Source organism: Pseudorca crassidens, chromosome 2, assembly GCF_039906515.1.
Source record: "Pseudorca crassidens isolate mPseCra1 chromosome 2, mPseCra1.hap1, whole genome shotgun sequence".
Lineage (NCBI taxonomy): Eukaryota > Metazoa > Chordata > Mammalia > Artiodactyla > Delphinidae > Pseudorca > Pseudorca crassidens.
In genome coordinates this window covers 37,277,628-37,298,215 of record NC_090297.1, presented here as the reverse complement: position 1 = coordinate 37,298,215, position 20,588 = coordinate 37,277,628, and the positions used below count along the sequence as shown (strand labels likewise).

General features: G+C 40.7%; 1 protein-coding gene and 1 pseudogene across 12 annotated transcripts in view; one reads left to right on the top strand and one right to left on the bottom strand.

The window, feature by feature from the left end:
* The window catches only part of TESK2 (testis associated actin remodelling kinase 2), a 137,199-nt gene that overhangs the window by 82,503 nt on the left and 34,108 nt on the right, over positions 1–20,588 (top strand). For all 12 annotated transcript variants that reach the window (XM_067725929.1, XM_067725925.1, XM_067725928.1 and 9 more), the window contains one exon: positions 16,086–16,134. In XM_067725929.1, the coding sequence (XP_067582030.1) occupies positions 16,086–16,134 (49 nt within the window). The remainder of the gene's footprint in view (positions 1–16,085; positions 16,135–20,588) is intronic.
* On the bottom strand, positions 771–1,619 carry LOC137218663 (BCL2/adenovirus E1B 19 kDa protein-interacting protein 3-like pseudogene; annotated as a pseudogene).

The window sequence follows — 20,588 nt, the reverse complement described above, 5'->3', positions numbered from 1 at the left end:
TCTGTGAAGTAGAGAATAATAATAGTACTACTGTACCAGGTTGATGGTGATGCCGAAAACTTGGCCTCTCTGCACTGGTGCCAAATCGAATCTCGGAGACAGAGTTTTGGGTGAAGTGAAAAGGAATAGCTTTATTGCTTTGCCAGGCAAAGGGGGACACAGCGGGCTTGTGCCCTGAAAAACTGTGTGTCCCAACCTGGGGAGATTTGATGAGTTTTATAGCAGTGGTTCAAGGGTGGGGTTGCTGATAAGGATCAGGGTGTGTACAGGGCCTGCATGCCTTTAATCTGGCCTAGGTGGTCTCCTGATGAGCTTCTTGAAGTTAATCGAACTGTGATCTTCTCTGGAATGAAGAATGCTAAGTCTTCCATTTGTTGGGGGTTTTAGTTCTGTAGAAGAGCTCAAAGATATTGTTATGTGTATCCCTTGAGGTGGAACCAGGGCCCTGCCCCAAGGCTGCACTTTGTTTTTCTCTCTCTCTTTTTTTGGTTTAAAATAATTTTTTATTGCCCAGGGTATTTTTTTCTAGTGTCTTATTTTGTTTGTTTGTTTTCTTTTTTAATAACTGTAAATTCGAGCTTAGAGAAGCTTGCCTTTGTCTTGAAAAACAAAACAATAAAGCTTTTATATCAATTGCTAACCTGGTCTCATTTTAAGAGAATGATGGGAGTTATCTTGCAAGAGTAAAATTTATACCATGAATGATGCAGGTCTAAGTCTGATGGTACTAAAAGGAGACAACAGCATTGTTGACAAAATTAAAAATAATCTGCTGGTGGCATTTGCAGAAAAGAAGCCCTTGCAAATATCTAAACAACAGTAAACTCTGTTAGGAAATTCTAAAGTGTTTTATGGGCCAAAAAGGGAATGAGGTTAGTAAAATGCCTCAACAGAGTTTGAATAAAATACTGGATTTGAGAGTTACTGGAACTTGGATATGTAAAAATAGGTTGTAGGTTGGATCATGCTTACAATGGTCTCAAGTTCAAATAAACTACTGTGACAGTACACCACTTCACAAGTCACACTCTTTCCCAGGGGCTCTTCTTTTCCCTCAGTAGGTACTGGCAGAAGATGTGCTTAGTCGTTTTCCAGTGTAGATGCCTAGCCCCAAAGCCAACACATGGGAGAGGAAGAGAGATGGAATGAACACCCTAAGAAATTCTTCAGAGAAAATCCTCCCTTTTTTCATGGCTCCACTTTTCCTCATGCTTAAGGAAATGGAATGTTTAGGGTGCCTGAAGTGGAACTCCTTAGGTGGAACGTTTTCAGGTCTACTGAACCAGTCAGATACCCAGTCTACGATTTTCTTCAAAGAATTCACTTCTTTCTCTCCTTCTGCAATTTCTTTTTCTGTCTGAGAGCTATGGTCCCTGCTGGTGTGCATTTCCACATCAAACATGATCTGCCCAACTTCTTGTGGGGAAGGACTATCTCAGTGAGAACTGCCTCTTGAACTACTCTGTCCAGATTCATGTTGTGCATCCAAAAGAATCTTTTCCATATCTCCATTGTGGATAGAGGATGAGGAGGGTACATGTTCTAGCCCCCCATTTTTCCCATTGCCATTGTCATTGGCCTTGCTGCTGTTCATGGGGAGCTCCACCTCAGCTCCACGCTGAGGCCGGCTGGTTGGGGCAGAGACTGTTCACCTTCCTCACAGTTGTTGTCGTCTGGGGCTGGCAGCTGCTGTACTGAGACGACATTGTCGCAGCAGGACTGTCTGGTTCTCAGGCAGCAACACTAGACTTTGTTTCTTTTCTTTTCTTTTTTTTTTAACGAATATCTTGTTTTTTTATTTTTATTTATTTTTTATTTTTGGCTGCATTGGGTCTTAGTTGCGGTACATGGGCTCTCTAGTTGAGGCGTGCAGGCTTAGTTGCTCCGCGGCATATGGGAATTTAGTTCCCCAACCAGAGATCAAACCTGCGTCCCCTGCATGATTCTTTACCACTGGACCACCGGGGAAGTCCCCTGCACTTTGTTTCTTGACTGCTCCTCCCTTGTCTCTGCATCCCCTCCCTTCCCAGATTAGCAGCTGTTTGAAAGGCTTCTGTGCCAAGGAGCCCCACAAGGTCCTACTCGGTTTCACTGGGAGGATTAAATGAAATAACATACATAAAGAACTTATCATGGGACTTCCCTGGTGGTGCAGTGGTTAAGAATCAGCCTGACAGTGCAGAGAACACAGGTTCAAGCTTTGGTCGGGGAAGATCCCACATGCTGCTAGAGCAGCTAAGCCCGTGCGCCACAGCTACTGAGAGCCCGCACACCACAACTACTGAAGCACGTGCGCCTACAGCCGTGCTCCACAAGAGAAGCCACCTCACCACAGGGAAGAGTAGCCCCTGCTCACCGCAACTAGAGAAAGCCTGCACACAGCAACGAAGACCCAACGCAGTCAAAAATAAAGTAAATAAATTTATTTTTTAAAAAAAGAACTTATCACAATGCAAGGCACTAAATCTTAGCTATTATTTTTATTACTGATGCTGCTATTATTATAATCATCTGAAGCATCATATAATAAGGCTGTATAGCATAAAGCTTAAGAGTTAAGGATCCAAACAACAATAAACAGATAGCGTATTAAGCAAAACAAAGAGTTAAGGATCCAGTCCTGACTGCCATTTGCTAGTTGTGTGACCTGGGGGAAGCCACTTAATCTGTCTTCAGTTTCATCTGTAAAACGGAGATAGTAGTAGTACCTATTACATAATGTCTTCATAAGGATTAAATGAGGTAATTCCTATAAAGTATTTAGAACAGTGTCTGACACATTATAAGTGCTCAGTAAATGTTATCTACTATTATCATTATTTGTGAACTCCTTAAAGAAAGAACCATCATGTTTATTTCTATGGCCCCCACTTGATCCTCATTGCCTGGCACTGTGCTTAGTATATATGTGACAGGCCGTAAAAAAAAAAATTTAAGTGTTTATCTATGGAGACTACAAACCTTGCACTTAGTATTTACTTGATACCTGCCTGTTGTATTGAATTCGGGAAGAAATAAATCATTGGGAGAGTGTTTCAGAAGTATGCTCACATAATTTGAAGTTTGTGTTTATATTTTGCTATTTTGGTGTGAGTTTATGAGTAATTGTAGACTAAAGGATAAATTTGGGAAGGGAAAAGAAGCTTTTTCAGTGCTTGGGGAGACAATCTATATACTTGGGTTTGTGGATTTTAGTTCTCCTGAACTTCATGGATTTAAAAAAAAAAAGCATTTGGGGAACATTTAAAGTCACTGCACATATATGTATTAATAGTTCTGCCTTTGTCAGGAGACTTGGTATTTTGCTGCTTGCATGGCAGTTTTGAGCAATGTGGTTTAAAATTTTCTATGAAATAATGAAAATACAGAATGAATTCATTCTTAGTCTCATTTTACTTTCAGTTGTTATTCAAGATAGAGGATATTTTTCTCTCAGAAATCTAGGATGTTTTTATATTTATTAAACTGGTTTAATATTTATAAGCAAGCAGATCTAATTTAAACTTTTTATATATTTGTATTGTTTCACTAAGAAAAAGTAAAATTTGACCATGAACTTGATTTGTCCTTTTGTTATTATATATAGTGCTATTGACATGATCTAGTGATGGCTGCGGAATGTTTATTCTGCCTGTAGCTATCTTAAAATTGGACTATAAAAACCATGGAGAGGGCTTCCCTGGTGGCGCAGTGGTTCAGAGTCCGCCTGCCGATGCAGGGGACACAGGTTTGTGCCCCGGTCCGGAAAGATCCCACATGCCGCGGAGCAGCTGGGCCCGTGAGCCATGGCCGCTGAGCCTGTGCGTCCGGAGCCTGTGCTCCACAACGGGAGAGGCCACAACAGTGAGAGGCCCTCGTACCGGGGGGCGGGGGGGGGGGAAACATGGAGAGAAAAGAGAAAGCCAGACTGAACCAGCTTTGCTTAGTGTCACCTGATGTGAGGCTCAGGTGGTTAATGTGTCTGTTCAGCTGAGTTTTCCTTATGAGTTTTCGTATCTATGACCTCGCACAACCAGTTTTCCATGATGTAATACCTCTAAAACACGTTTGAACTGCAGCAAGCCTTACCCAAGGATAGTACTCCTTTTTTTATGGATCTAACATTCATAGCTCTTTTGGGCCTTGAGTTCTGAGCCATTTCCCTCTCTTCTCCTTTTTGATTATTGGTAATTTTTTCTAGTCTAAGAGAGCATTGGTATCTTTGCTTTATTTGGGAGTAAGATGCAAAGCAGTTCATTTTATTTTTTTATTATTATCTTTTAATTAATTAATTAATTAATTTATGGCTGCGTTGGGTCTTTGTTGCTGCACGCAGGCTTTCTCTAGTTGTGGCGAGCAGGGGCTACTCTTCACTGTGGTGCACAAGCTTCTCATTGCGGTGGCTTCTCTTGTTGCGGAGCACAGGCTCTAGGTGCGTGGGCTTCATTAGTTGTAGCACATGGGCTCAGTAGCTGTGGCTCGCAGGCTCTAGAGCTCAGGCTTAGTAGTTGTGGCACACGGGTTTAGTTGCTCCGTGACACGTGGGATCTTCCTGGACCAGGGCTCGAACCTGTGTCCCCTGCGTTGGCAGGTGGATTCTCAACCACTGCGCCACCAGGGAAGCCCCACACTTTAATATTTTACTGTAGGTTTATTTCAGGCCTCTTAATTGTTTTTTTTACCGAACTTTGGAGTCAGACATTTTTCTGGAAAGACAAGTACAGGTCAGAAGAACTCTTAAAATATGGATGGTGCTTTTATTGCTCAAAGTTGGCAGTAGAAAGACTTTTAAAACTAACCAGTAAGATTTTCATTAGTTTACAGATAGATAGTTTTTTATGAATCAAAATGAAATTATTATTGAACCACTGGCCTTTTTCTTCCATACTGATTGTCACAGAACAAAGCATAGGCTTTGGAGCCTAATAGATCCAGATTCCAGTACCTTCTCTAATCTTTGTCAAGTCACTTAAATACTCTGAACCTCATTTTCCTAGATGATAAAATGGGGGTAATTTCATCTCAGGTAGTACCTATAAAACACCTAGCACAGTTTCCAGGTATATTGTAGGTGAGCAATAAGTAGTAATTTTCTTGACAGCTTTGATACAATGGCCACAGACCTCTTACTAGGTCCTGTTATGCAGAATTGAAGAGGTCCAAGTTTGACAGTAACGTCAGTGTTTTGTTTTTCAGAATGAGGATAGATAGATGTGTTTTAGACTATAATCACACCTCTCCCTCATTCTTCTGTTTAGGTAATAAACTTTTGAGAAGGCATAACATTTAAACTTTAATGTTTAACTGTGAGCTTTATACATAACTGAGAGTTCAATAAATATTTGACCCACTGGATGTAAATGCCACGAGGGAACATAATAACATTATTATTTTCCTTACGCTTGTTTAGAAAGAGTCAAATCCCAAAGTCTATCCTAGATCTGTGAGCATTATAACATAGAATAGTGACCCATAAATTTTTTTGGTTATGTATTATTAGTTTTCTATGGCTGCTGTAGCAAATTGCCACAAACCTAATGGCTTAAAACAACATAAAAGTATTATCTTACAGTTCTGTAGGTCAGAAGTCTGATGGGTCTTACTGGGCTAAATTCAAGGAGGGCTATGTTCCTTTCTGGAGGCTCTAGGGGAGAATCTATTTTCTTTCTTCAGCTTCTAGAGTCTGTTTTGCATTCCTTGGCTTGTAGTGCCCTTCCATCTTCAAAGCCAGCCAAGGCCAGTTGAGTCTTTTTCACATTGAATCCCTCTGATACTGACTCTTCTGCCTCCCTCTTCCACCTTTGAATACCTCTTGTGATTACATTGCACCCACTTTACTAATCCAGGATAATCTCCCTAATTTAAAGCGAGCTGATTAGCAGTCTTAATTCCATCTGCAGTTTAATTTATTCTACTTGCCTACTAACATAACATATTCACAGGTTCTAGGGATTAGGACATGGACATCTTTGGATATCTTCTGTCTTCCATAGTATCCCATTAGGAAAACATTTTTGAGCACATCCCCAGGTGATACGATCAACCCTTATTAAATATTAGTAAAACTTAATTTCTCTTTTTCATATTAAAAAAAAGTAAAAATTCTAATTTTCTTTCCATTCTTCAGTCTTGCTCATTCCCCAGTTTTGGAGACTGCTGGCTAATAGTAGGGCCTTGAAAGGTCCTGCCTTGGAATAAGATTTTTTTTTTTTTTTTTTTTTTTTTTGCGGTACGCGGGCCTCTCACTGTTGTGGCCTCTCCCGTTGCAGAGCACAGGCTCTGGACACGCAGGCTCAGCGGCCATGGCTCACGGGCCCAGCCGCTCCGCGGCATGTGGGGTCTTCCCGGACCGGGGCACGAACCCGTGTCCCCTGCATCGGCAGGCGGACTCTCAACCACTGCACCACCAGGGAAGCCCTGGAATAAGAATTTTAACTTTTAATTGAATTCAGTAAATATTTACTGAGCAGTAACTATGAACAAGGCAGTATTTAAGGTATATATAGAGACACAAAAGCTTGTTTCTTACTCATGTTCCAGTCCAATGCATGTTGCGTGGAGGTTGAAGGGGAGCTCTTTTTAACCTTGGACAGGGCCTCAGTTTCCTCTACTGGGTCTTCTGCATCTGCTGGCAGACGAAGGAATAAAGTATGAAGGACAGTGTTGAGGTTTTTAATGGGACAGGCCTGGAAATAATCACTTCTGCCCCTATACCGCTGGCCAGAACTCAGTTTTATGGTCTTAACCAACTAGGAAATGTAGTCTACTTCAGGAGGAAAAAAGGAAGTGAACAAGTAGCCATTCCCTTCCATACGTAACATCCCTGCCCTCAAGAATCCTCTGACTGAGTGGAAGAGGTGGACGTAGCTAAAACATGTAGAAGGCAGGCCTGATAAGTGTTACAATAGAAGTTTAAATGGAGTGATATGAGTGTATAGGGAAGAGAAAGATTAATTTTGATTAGAAAGGTAGACTCATTCTAGCAACAAAATGAAAGTGGAAATGGGAGAATTCAGGACATATTTAGGAGAGGCAGATTATATAACTGAAATGTAGAGAATGCAGGTCGATGTAATAGATAAGGTAAGAGAGGTTGGGGTCAGATCATTCAGACTCTTGAATAACACGCTAAAGAATTTGGACTTTGATCAGGGACTGTGAGCTGCCACAACAATTTTTTGAGTAGCCAATAGCTTCTTAAGTGGAGGGGTTGTGTCTTAATCATTTTTATATCCTTTTTATAACTATATGGAGAGGTAATATAACATTGTGGTTAAGAGCACAGACTTTGGGGGAAAAAAAAAAAAAGCACAGACTTTGGGAATTCCCTAGCAGTCCAGTGGTTAAAACTCCATGCTTCCATTGCAGGGTGCGGGTTTGCCCTTTTCGGGGAACTAAGATCCCGCGTGACACGTGGTGCGGCCAAAAAAAAAAGAGAGAGAGCACAGACTTTGGAACCCACTGTTTAGGTTTGACTCCTGGCTCTGCCACTTATTAGCTGTTATGACTTTGGGCAAGTTACTTAATTTCTCTGAGCCTGTTTCTTCATCTATATGATTAGGTTAATAAAAGTGTTACTTCGTTGGGTTATCGTGAGAATTAAATGAATACAACGTAGGACATACCTGGTGGCACAGTGGTTAAGAATACGCCTGCCAATGCAGAGGACGTGGGTTCGAGCCCTGGTCCGGGAAGATCCCACGTGCCACGGAGCAACTAAGCCTGTGCACCACAACTACTGAGCCTGTGTGCCACAACTACTGAAGTCCGTGCACCTAGAGCCCGTGCTCCATAGCAAGAGAAGCCACCGCAATGAGAAGACAGTGCACAGAGGCAAAGAGTAGCTACTGCTCGCTGCAGCTAGAGGAAGCCCACGTGCAGCAACAAAGACCCAACACAGCCAAAAGTAAATAAATAAATTTATTACAACAGTGAATATAACATAAAGTACTTAGAGCAATGCCTAGATGGTAAGCGCACTTTGAGTTAGTTGTTATCATAATTATTATGATCATTACCAGTGCCTGGCACACAGTGGCACTCAGTAATTTTTTTTTTTTTTTACTCAGTAATTTTTGAGTGGTCAGAGTTGTGTTTTAAATTATCCTGCAAGTGTTTATATACTGTCATATGCCAGGCAAGGGAATGCTATTAAGAAGCTTATAGTCTAGTAGGGGAGATATAAGGTATATTATAAAACAGTTAAAGGTAGAAAATGATGATGCTATAGCAGTGTGGTGTTGATGGAGTGCCTTGGTAATTCAGAAGCATGCTCGGTCAAAAATACTTCTACTTAGAGGGAGCCAAAGTCTCTGGTCAAAGTCTAGTTTACCAGTAGTATCAGAGTTGGGAGTTTCCTGTTGTAGTCTTACTAACTTTAGAGTAGTGATCAGCTAGCTATCCTTGGTCTACACTGAGCCTTGCCACTCAACATGTAAGTCCATAGACCAAGCAGCATTAGCATCACCTGGGAGCTTTTTAGAAATTCAGAATTTCAAGTCCCCCCTGACCTATAGAATCTAAGTCTGCAGTTTACATGATTTCTAGGTGATCTGTTTCCACATTAAAATTTAGGAAGCACTGGTCTAAAAAAATCAAAAGCAACGTGAATGTGTGTGTAATATGAAATTAAAAATAACAAAGTTGAGTAATCTAATCACTCACTCTCAAGCATATCCATTAAGAAAGTGCTCCCTTCCCGAGCTAAGTAATTTTACCTTGCATGGTTTTGGGTGGTGGTAGTGGAGAATAAGAATCAATCAGAATGTAACATTTTTTAGATCCTGTCTCTTACCAAAAGTGATTTTAAGGCTCAGCCACAGTTCAGATTTTCATTAAAGAAGCAATAAAAATTTCAGTAAAAACTTATTGTCGATATGAAATGCTTTTCTAGGCATAAATCTCTTCCCTGTTAAGGATGAGTTATATTTCCCTTTTAAAGTATATTCTGTTTATAGCAACTGGAATGATTAACTCTGCTCAAGCTCTTCTTCCAATATAAAGCTAATGCCTGTCTCAGCTTGCCAGCTCTGTAACACCATTTTCGACATGGTGGTGGTGGGGAGGAAGTGGGGGTGAGGAGGCCTGGCAGAAAAGTTTCACATAGAGGTAGAATTGTGCGACACCACTGTGATGTGGCGATGAGAGTAGGAAGTGGGGAAGACTGTCACATGAAGCCAGTGCCTGCCTGAATGTGTCATCTGTGACATCTCTGTGGATGATGTGGTCATAGTGACAGTGGGTCTGGGGGGAAGGGAAGCAAGGGTGTATCACACCCAAACCAAATACTTTCAGCTTCTAGGAGATCCATAACTTTAGAATGTAGCCATTGTTTTGCTAGTAGAATCCTATTGCCTAGCTTCTATATAAATATTTGATTAAATAAAGTAAACACCTCTTGGCTTTCCAGCCTTGTACCTGCCTCTAAATGTTCTTTCTTATAAAACAAGTTTACATTGTGAAGCTAATTTGGTGATTACTGCTTTTTCATTCAAGAAATGCTTGTTTAGCATCTTACGTGCAAAGCATTGTATGTCAGGCACTGTATATAGAAATAAATTAGATGAGATCTGTACTCTTAAAAACCTTTCTTATATTCCAGTCTGGAGAAGAAGTCAGAAAGGTTAAGAGAAGAATAGCTAACATTCTCTAGTGCTTATTATGTTCCAGGAGCTCAAGTTGTCTCATTTTATCTTCACAATAACCATATAGGTTAGGTAATATTAACATTGTTATTTTGCATGTGGAAAACTGTGAAATACAGAGAGGTCATCAGTAAGTGGCAGAGCCAGGATTCAAATCCAAGTAGTCTGACTCCACACCCTGGACTACTTCACTTATGCTAATGAGCAATCTTTCAAAGAAGGATGTTAGGAGTACTGGGGGACAGGAAAAGAGAGAAAGAGTACTGATGTTTACTGAGGGCATCCTGGAGATCATTGTAGAGAAGATGAAATTTTAACTGATCCTAGAAGGATAATTTTCAGTAAGTAAATGAAGTCTTCCAGCTCAGGGAAGAGCTTTAACTTAAGTTTCCAGGTCATAAAAATCATTCATGTGGGGCTTCCCTGGTGGCGCAGTGGTTGAGGGTCCGCCTGCCGATGCAGGGGACATGGGTTCGTGCCCCGGTCTGGGAAGATCCCACATGCCACAGAGTGGCTAGGCCCGTGAGCCATGGCTGCTGAGCCTGCACGTCCAGAGCCTGTGCTCCACAACGGGAGAGGCCACAACAGCGAGAGCCCGCGTACCGGAAAAAAAAAAAAAAATCATTCATGCCTTTCAACAAGTCTTTACTGAGAGCTTCCTTACTGTGTGCAAGGTACTATACTAGGTGCTAGAAATACAGAGATAAATAAAACTCTGAATCTTCCACAGTAAGGAAAGTTACAAGAGAGTAATGTGGGCAGAAGGCAGGTTATAATGAGTTTAGAAACGAAGGAAGGTTAAAGATATGTAGATAGTGTATGTAACCTTAAAGTTTGGTTACAAGTGCAAAGAGTGTATTAGGATCATATTTTAGGGAGAGGGACAAGGGAAGCATTTTTTAAGATGGGTAAATTTAAATATATATTTGTAGGATAGAACCAGAGGAAAGGGAGAGATGAGTGAAGAATAAGGCTCATGGGAAAGTGTGAACTTCCAAAGATAAGCTGGAGCAAATCATGGAAAGTTTCAAGTGCTGTGGTAAGGAATTTTGACATTATTCTATAGGCAGAAGGGAACCATTGAAGGTTTATGAAGGAAGGTTTATGAAGGAAATGACATATTTTGTGTTTATGAAGGAAGGTTTATGAAGGAAATGACATATTTTGTGTTTTGAAAAGGTAACTCTAATAGCCATGTAAGGGATGGCATAATTTAGAATCATTAATAATAACAAAATAAAAAACAATTAACCTTTATTTGATCATAGGCTAGACATTGCTAAACATTGTCCCTGAAATATCCATTTAACCCTCCTAACAGTCCTTTAAGGTAGTGTTATTTTCAGGTCCATTTTTTTTCAGATAAGGAAATGGAGATTTATAAAGGTTAAGTAACTTGTTTTAAGTTCCCCTAGGTGGATATGGATAGATTTCTATGCTCTAGTGCAAAGGTGAGCAAACTCTTTCTGTAAAGGACTAGATAGTAAATGTTTTACTCTTTGCAAGCCATACAGTCTCTGTCACAACTATTCAACTCTGCTGTTGTAGCACAAAAGCAGCCATAGAAAATACCATGTCTGTTCCAATAAAACTTTATGAAAACGAGTAGTAGGCCATAGTTATTAACCACTGTTAGTGCCCATTATAGTTTAGAAAGATGTAGTGAAGGAAGAAACGTAGCTTATTGTATTTTACTTTACCTCTTTTTGCTATGGAGGGTTAATGAGAATAGAATTATCCTTAGGTAGGAATACCATTTAATCTCAGAGAAGCATCCTTTCTGTAAGAGGTTCACTAGAAACTGCTATTTTTAAAAAAATTTTATTTATTTTTGGCTGCGTTGGGTCTTCGTTGCTGCACGCGGGCTTTCTCTGGTTGTGGTGAGCAGGGGCTACTCTTTGTTGCAGTGCACAGGCTTCTCATTGTGGTGGCTTCTCTTCTTGTGGAGCATGGGTTCTAGGCGCGTGGGCTTCAGTGGTTGCAGCACGCGGGCTCAGTAGTTGTGGCATGCGGGCCCTAGAGTACGCAGGGTTTAGTAGCTGCGGTGTGTGGGCTCAGTATTTGCAGCACATGGGCTCTAGAGCGCAGGCTCAGTAGTAGTGGTGCGTGGGCTTAGTTGCTTCACAGCATGTGGGATCTTCCTGGACCAGGGATTGAACCTGTCACCCCTGCATTGGCAGGCAGATTCTTAACCACTACACCACCAAGGAAGTCCCTAGAAACAGCTATTTATGCATACAATTTAACCACATTCTGCAAAACACCTACGTAACCTTTTATTACAATTGCTTTCCAACAGAATTACCCCTAGAATGAAAATTCTGTGAGAGAAGGGACTTTGTTTTATTCACTGTCCTGTCCCTAATGCCTTACAAATAGTGGCCGTTCAATAAATAGTTGTTGAATAAATGAATGGAATACTGACTGTCATTAATTCCAGTGATTGGGGAGTTGTACGAACACTTAGAGAACAGTGACCTATTTTTAAGATACCTCTACAGTAAAGAAGATGTGGTATATATACACAATGGAATATTACTCAGCCGTAAAAAAGAATGAAATAATGCCATTTGCAGCAACATGGATGGACCTAGAGATTATCATACTAAATGAAGACAGAGAAATACAAATGTCATATGATATCGCTTATATGTGGAATGTGAAAAAAAATGATACAAATGAACTTATATACAAAAATAGAAATAGACCCACAGACATAGAAAATAATCTTATGATTACCAAAAGAGAAGGGTATGGGGGAAGGAGTTTGGGATTAATATATACACACTACTAAATATAAAATATAAAACCAAGAAGGACCTACTATATGGTACAGGGAACTATACTCAGTATTTTGTAATAAACTCTAAGGGAAATGAATCTGAAAAAGTATATGTATATGTATGAATCACTTTACTGTACATCTGAAAGTAATACAACATTGTAAATCAGCTGTACTTCAATAAAAAAATTATTACCAAAAAAGTAAAATAAAATAAAATGTCTTTATTAAGAATAAAGAAGATACCTCTACAACTGCATCTCCCCTAGATTGATTGTTTTCTCATTTATCTTGCCTGGATTTCCTTTGCTCTAGTACAGCTTCCTATCTTTTACCCAACTAGTTTGTGATGTTAACTGCAACTCTCAGATGCTCTATCTGCATAGCTTATAGACACTATACTGTGCTGGCCAGAAACATTCAGGAGTCCAGATTCAGTCTTCCAGCACTCTGTGTTACTTATGTTCATTATTCTTTAGACTTTTACCTGTCCCACATTCCTCCCCTCATTCTCTTCTGTATTAGATAGTTAGTTTCATAGTAAAGAAACTGACAGATGAATAAAGTTAAATGTCCCACTTTTACAAAGCAGGGGATGGAGGTAGGGACAAAGGATGGGGAATGGAGGGGAGAGTAGGCATACGTAGAAACCAGCTTCTGCCCAGCCACCTGTGACCAAATTGGATTCTTACCTGGTCCACTTCTAAGTTATAATTATGAAAATGGCTTACATTTTTTGAACTGTTACTATGTACCAGTCACTGTGCTATGAACTTTACATTCATTATTTCATTCAGTCTTTCCAACAACCTTACGTTGTGGACGCTATTATCCTATTTTACAGAGAGGGAAACTAATGCTTACCTAGTAAAGAGTGGAGGTGGGATTTGAACCCACACCATCTAACTTCAAAGCTCTTTTAACTACTCTGTTATTTCGCTCCCTATTTATTCCCAAGCCAGAAGTAAGTTTCAGCTAGTCATTGGAACCTGCATCCTATTTTCCGTACAACCTAGATATTTCCTTGGGTTCTTTCCTTTCTCAAGTCCCCACCGTGTCTCTGGATGCACTTAGAGAAAACCAGTGGTCCAGAAACCACCTCTTGGAGAAACTCTGAAATTTCCACATTAGTAATTTTGGTTGAAGCAGCATGTCTTTAAAACTCTGCTGTGATGTTACAGCGACCAGGCATTCTCCCTCACTTTCTTTTTCACTCAATTATTTACTGAGTGAGCAAACTATTTGCTAGGCACTGTTAGGTGCTTGAGCACAGGGAAGAATATGACCTGGACTCTGCCTTCCTGGAACTTTATGGTCCTTTCCAGCACGGTTACTGCTGTGCCTTCACTCTTACTTTAGTCAGTCTCTTCCCTTTCCTTTGCCCTTCTAAACTAGAACTTACTTGGGACCTGTGGATATTGTTAATGAGACTTCCTTCTTGACAACCCAAGCCCCAAGTGTCACTGACTTTATGTCATTTATTTTCTTCTACTTTATAATCATCAGTCATAATAATTGATTTATGATTTTTATTTAAAAATTATTTTTATATATAAATGTAGCCTGTTGGTTGAAAAAACTTCCAATATGACATAAGTATGTGCACTAAAAAATAAAAATCACCCTTTTCTCCCTCAGTACCAGTTATTATTAATGCTTCTAGACATTTTTTATTAATATACAAAATTTTTTTTTACACAAATGGGATTTTAAAGCTCGATGTTTTCATTTAATGGTATATTTTGGGTATGTTCTCATGTCAGTGCATAAAGTTTAATTCATTCTTTTTAATGCTATATAGTATTCCAATCTATGAATAAAGCCATAAATTTTAAAAATATTTATTTATTTTTGGCTGTGTTGGGTCTTTGTTGCTGCGCATGGGCTTTCTCTAGTTGGGGCAAGCAGGGGCTACTCTTTGTTGCGGTGCGCGGGCTTCTCATCGCTGTGGCTTCTCTTGCTGTGGAGCACGGGCTCTAGGCGTGTGGGCTTTAGTAGTTGTGGTGCGTGGGCTCAGAAGTTGTGGCCTGCGGCCTCTAGAGCACAGTCTCAGTAGTTGTGGAAACACGGGCTTAGCTCCGCGGCATGTGGGATCTTCCTGGACCAGGGCTCAAACCCGTGTCCCCTTCATTGGCAGGGGCATTCTTAAACACTGTGCCACCAGAGAAGCCCTATACCATAAATATTTAACAAGTTTTTATTGGTGGGTATTTAGATTCACATACACCGGTGAAGTAGATGTCCTTTTATGTGAATTTTTGCTCACCCAAATTGAGTATACTTGTAAGATAAATTCCTAGAGGTGGAATTGTTGGAGCAATTAAAATTTTTGCTAGATGTGATCAATTAATTACCCTTTGAAAAAGTTGGGCCAAGAGCTCAACAGTGTTTCCTATCCCAGTTTCCTTACCTTCTGGACAACACTGAGCATTAGCATTCTTTTTTTTTTTTCGGCTGTGCCGCGCGGCTTACGGGATCCTAATTCCCTGACCAGGGATTCAACCTAACCACTGGACCACCAGGGAATTCGCCAAGCATTATCATTCTTAATCTTTGTTCATTGATAGATTTAAAAGGTAGTATCTCCTGTTTTAGTGTACATCTCTCTAATTATGAGGGAATTAGAGTACATTTTGATAATATTATTAGCCCTTTATTATTTTTGTGTGAGTTACACATGTACCTTTTGCTTATTTTTCTACTGGGTTCTTTTTAAAATTACATATTTAGAAGAGTTCTTTTTATGTCAAGGAAGTTAGCCCTTTGTCATCCAGCCAATGCGGGTGCTCCCAACCCGTTTGTTGTTTGTAAATTACAGACCATCAGATTGGGTAGTTCAGCCTACTTACTTTCTAGGTGAGGAGGCTGAGCCCCATAGGGTTAGTGACCTTTCTGTGTGTGTGAGCACGTAGTCAGATAATGGCAGAGCTAAACCAGCACCAGGTTTCTTTGCTTCCAGTTTGGTGCTTGTTCCATTATACCATGCTGTTTTTAAAGGCTTACTCCCCTCCCTCTTCTACCATTGCTTTTTTTTTTTGCTGTATGCGGGCCTCTCACTGTTGTGGCCTCTCCCGTTGCGGAGCACAGGCTCCGGACGCGCAGGATCAGTGGCCATGGCTCACGGGCCTAGCCGCTCTGCAGCATGTGGGATCTTCCCTGACCGGGGCACGAATCCGTGTCCCCTGCATCGGCAGAAGGACTCTCAACCACTGTGCCACCAGGGAAGTCCCTACCATTGCTTTTTACCACTAGGTCTTGCCGCAACCAGATGTTTCATGATAAACTTAGAAAGTTACAGGAGTGCTATCAAGGTTTGTTATACAGCAGGGGTCCCCAAGCCACAGGCCGAGGACCAGCACCAGTCTGCGGCATGTTAGGAACCGCACAGCAGGAGGTGAATGGCAGGCGAGCGATCCAAGCTTCATCTGCCGCGGCCCAATGCTCCCCATTGCTCGCATTACCACCCGAACCATTCCTCCCCCACCCCACCCCACCCCACCCCCTTCCCGGGAAAATTGTCTTCCACGAAACCCATTCCTGGTGGCGAAAAGGTTGGGGACCGCTGTTATACAGGAACCCAGTAGACTTCACAGGTATTGGATTGTCTCGCATGTGCAACTACAGTAGTTATGTTCATGTCCTTTTCATTTGTTTAAAAAAACATCTGTTTCGTTTTGTAGGTTCATGGGTGTGTGTGTACATCAAGGACAATTGCATGCACTCACAGAGGTAAGACTTCAATGAGCGTGTTGAAGTGACTTCTTTGCCTTAGTTTCAGCATGTATGGTTCCACTGTAATTGTTACTCGCATATGTACGCAAAATATGTGTGCATTTATGGTTATGCAAAAATGGCATGTTAACAATGTTTTCTTCTGTAGCCTGGGGACAATGGCCATATCTATTAATACTCTTGGATTCCCTAATAACACGTGGTGAGTTCTCGGGGAATGAGTGCTCAAATGTTATATTGGTTCTTGCTGCCCAGATGACCCCCTCCTAAACTAAAGGATGGCATCACTTGGCTGCAAACTCTATCATGGCAACAAATTCCCAGACTACCCAGAAATCTGTGGTGTCCTGATCTAGAATTCCACTGCTGCTGCTCTAGTTTCCTGATTGAAGGAAACTACTCCTTGGAGAATTTACATCTTTATTCTCATTTCATTTTCAGCCTCTTATAGGCAGGTAAATATGTGGTAGTCATTACTCAGCCTCTGAGGACCAGAGAATCCTCTCTGGAACAAAGGCTTCCCAAATTCAGGTACTGGGTTACCAACTTCAGAATTTGCTTGGGTGCTTCTTAGAAGCACAGATTCCTGGAATACTCTAGGTTTAGTAGGTCTTCAGAGGGCCCATATGTATTCTTGAAAGCTCTTCAGATTATTCTAATGAGCATCTAGGTTTGAGAATCTATGTTCTAGAATGTTTTCACATTTCTCCTTGAGAAGTACCAAAACACAAAGTGAAGAAATTTAGGAAGGAAAATTGTTTAACAGAATTTGCAAGAGCATTGGTTTCCTGCTGGCTTGGTACCTGGTATTAATCGTTAATATCTTATCAAGGAGGGTCCCGTGTGCCTTACCCTATGTCTTTTTTCTCAATTACTGAGGATACCGGAATGTGAAGTGTGTGTAGCTATGTCCTGCCTCTTGTATGGAAGACCAAAGAAAGTGGGTTAGTGAGGTAGTGAAGAGCATGGGCTCTGTAGTATTGATTGCCTAGGTTTGAATCTCCCTGTGCTGCAGTGTTTTCACTTGTAAAACAGGAATAATGATAGTAGTACCTATCCCAGGGAATCTAGATAGGGAAGAGGACTATAGCTGGGCCCTAAAGTATTTGAATTTTAAAAGTCTGGGGTAAAAGGCAGATCGAAGAGTAGTTAGGGAGATAGGAAGAAAACCCAGGAGTGTGTTGGCCTGGAATGGAAAGGAAGGGGTTTCAAGGAGGAAGGAGTAATTATGTAATTGTGGCAAATAACTGTTGGTTAGATCATGACCTCACAGTGATATTGTGAGGATGAAATATAAAACGCTTATTTAACACAGTACCTGGCATGTAGTGATTGCTTAATACATTTTAACTATTACAGCTTTTATTAACAGTGACTAGTCCCTCCTGAACTCCTTGAATTGTCAATATTTTTCATTTGGTACTTAGTTCTGTACTACTGTTAATGTCATTAGATTTTAAAAAAATTTTACAAAGTATAACATAACAGAAAAGCACACATGAAAAGTGTGCATCTCACTAGGTTTTCACAAATGAACACACCCATAACCAGCATCCTGGATCAAGAAACATTTTCTGTGTATTTCTTTTCTCAGAAGTAAGTCTATAAATTCCTCAAAGACAAAACTCTGTCCTCTCAAGCCTTCTATCCACCAAAGCTCTGGCACTAATAAACTAATAAACACTTGTAAAAGTATTTGTTGCACTCTCTGTTTATATCACTGTTTACTGAAACGTGAGTTCATTGGAAGGGCTTGTGTGTTGGTTTTACTGACAAAGAAGAACCTGCTTTGAAATCTGTGATCATGTCTCAAGTTTAAAAGTGGGTGTAGTAGAAATGGCAGAAATGTATGATCATAATGCAACATTCTTTTAGCCATGTTGCACTTAAATAATATTTTCTGTTGCTTATTAGCTTGTTTATAGCCATATACAACATACAGTAAGTGCTTTGTGAGTATATTTCCAGTATCATTAATGAGATATTGATATAGTTTATGATATTAACAATCTTTATTATGATGTTAATAGGCTGAAGGCCGTGAGGCCCAAATATCCAAATGTTCTTGCTTGTTTTCAGAAGCGGATCAGCAAAGGCCATCATGCCATAGATTTCTGGAGACTCCTAGGTTTAATTGCCTTATAATTTGACTTGACAGCACAGCTATTGGTTTCACTAAGGATCATAAAAATAAATTACTAATAACATCAAGCATACTGCTTGGAACTTGGATGATATTTAGTAAATATTTCTTGGTTGGCAGAATGCCTGCCCTCCACAGTAATGTGAGCACCATTCCTTATTTCTTTTAAAATAGTTTACCAATAATTACAGGAGACAAGCATAGCTCTTATTAATGCCTATAAAGTATTGATATTATTAAGAAGAATATTTCTCATATACAATGGTGATACAGACTTTTCTGGGCTTCAGCCATTTCCACAAGTCTTCATTGTAATTGTAGACATTAATTGAACTTGGAACAGTAAGACATTTAGGTGTGTTTTCTTTAAACTACCTATAGTAAGGATAGACTTCTAAGTTTTTAAGCAAATGAGTATTTGTTAAAGAGAAAGAAGTTGATAAAAGATCAGGTAGGGCTTCCCTGGTGGCGCAGTGGTTGAGAGTCCACCTGCCGATGCAGGGGACACGGGTTCATGCCCTGGTCCGGGAAGATCCCACAGGCCGCGGAGCGGCTGGGCCCGTGGGCCATGGCCGCTGAGCCTGCGTGTCCGGAGCCTGTGCTCCGCAACGGGGGAGGCCACAACAGTGATCAGGTAGAGGGACTTCCCTGGTGACGCAGTGGTTAAGAATCTGCCTGCCAACTCAGGGGACACGGGTTTGATCCCTGGTCTGGGGAGATACCACATGCCGCGGAGCAACTAAGCCCGTGTGTCACAACTACTGAGCCCGCGTGCCACAACTGAACCCCTGACACCTAGAGCCCATCTTCGCAACGAGAAGCCACCACAATGAGAAGCCCGTGTGCTGCAACAAAGAGTAGTCGCCGCTCACCACAACTAGAGAAACCCTGTGCAGCAATGAGGACCCAAAGCAGCCAAAAATAAATAAATAAATGTTCCTTTAAAGAAAAAAAAAAAGATTAGGTGTAGAACCTTTTGAGTTTAATAAGTTGAATTAAGAATCTAAAAGTGTGTCTTTGACTCAGAAGACCTAACCTTATCTTTCATTTGGTCACGAATATCAAGGAAGTGGAAATCTTTGGCTTTTAAAGACAGAAAATATAACCGTGTGGTCAGTTAGCTATTGCTGTATAATATCCAGCCACAAAACCATGCAGCAGTAAACATTTATTTCTGATACCTCTGCAGGTTCAGCTAAGCTGAGCTGGGCCCAGTTGGGCAGTTCTGCTGCTCTCACTTTTGCTCACTCATGCATCTGCAGGTCAGCTGGTGGTCTGCTCTAGGCTGGGCTTTGTGGGGCACTTTGCTCCAGCTGTTTCTCATTCTCTTCTGGGACCAGTGGGCTAACCTGGACATGTCCTTTTTAAGATGAAACCAGAATAGCAAGAGTATGCTAGCCCATTTGCACAAGTGCTTTTCATGATTCTGCTTATGTTCAAGTTTGCTCGGCCAACATCCTGTTGGACAAAGCAAGTCACATGCCCGAGTCCACACTGGGAGCATACTGCAAAGTTACATGTCAAAGGACAGTGATTCAGTAAGGGGTGAAGAATTGGAACCTTTGTTTGCAATTTCCCATACCCTATAAATATCCCAGTCAGCACATCATAATTATTTGTCTTTTCTACCCTACTTGAGGGTAAAGACTTGCTCTCATTTTAAAAATTATAACTACCAGTTACTAAACTCCCACTATGGGCTAAGTGCTATGCTTGGTGTTTTATATATTAGATATAATTCTCACAATTCTACAGTCCTATTTCCTCCGTTTTATAGATGAAAAAACTAAGGCTGAGAGAAATTAAATGATTTCCCCAAAGTAGGATTTAGATCCAGGTTCATCTGACTTCAAAGCCTGTACTGTTTCCATTACAACATGATGTCCTTAATTCACGTCTGTATTCTTCATAGTGCTGAGCACAGGTTCTTGTATGTGTAGCATGTGTAGTATTTGTAGAATTCGATTCTGACTAACTTTGTATATTTTGGGTTATTTGGGAAAGCTGTTTTCTGGTTACTGGATATATTAGAATGTATTTGGGTACAAGTAACAGAAAATAGTTAAATGGCCTTAAGCAACAAAAGGACATGTAAACTGGAATTCCAGCAGTTTATTAGGTTAGGGGTTGGTTTAATTCAACAGCTAAATAGATGTTATCCAGAGACACCCCCCCCCACCACCTCTTTCCATCTCTTTGTTCTGTGCTTATATTGTCAGCTTCACCCTAAGGTTGGCTGTCATTCATAAAAAGTGGCTGCCACCAACTTACATGCTATATGTTTTCTCTTCTGTATTCAAGATGGGGG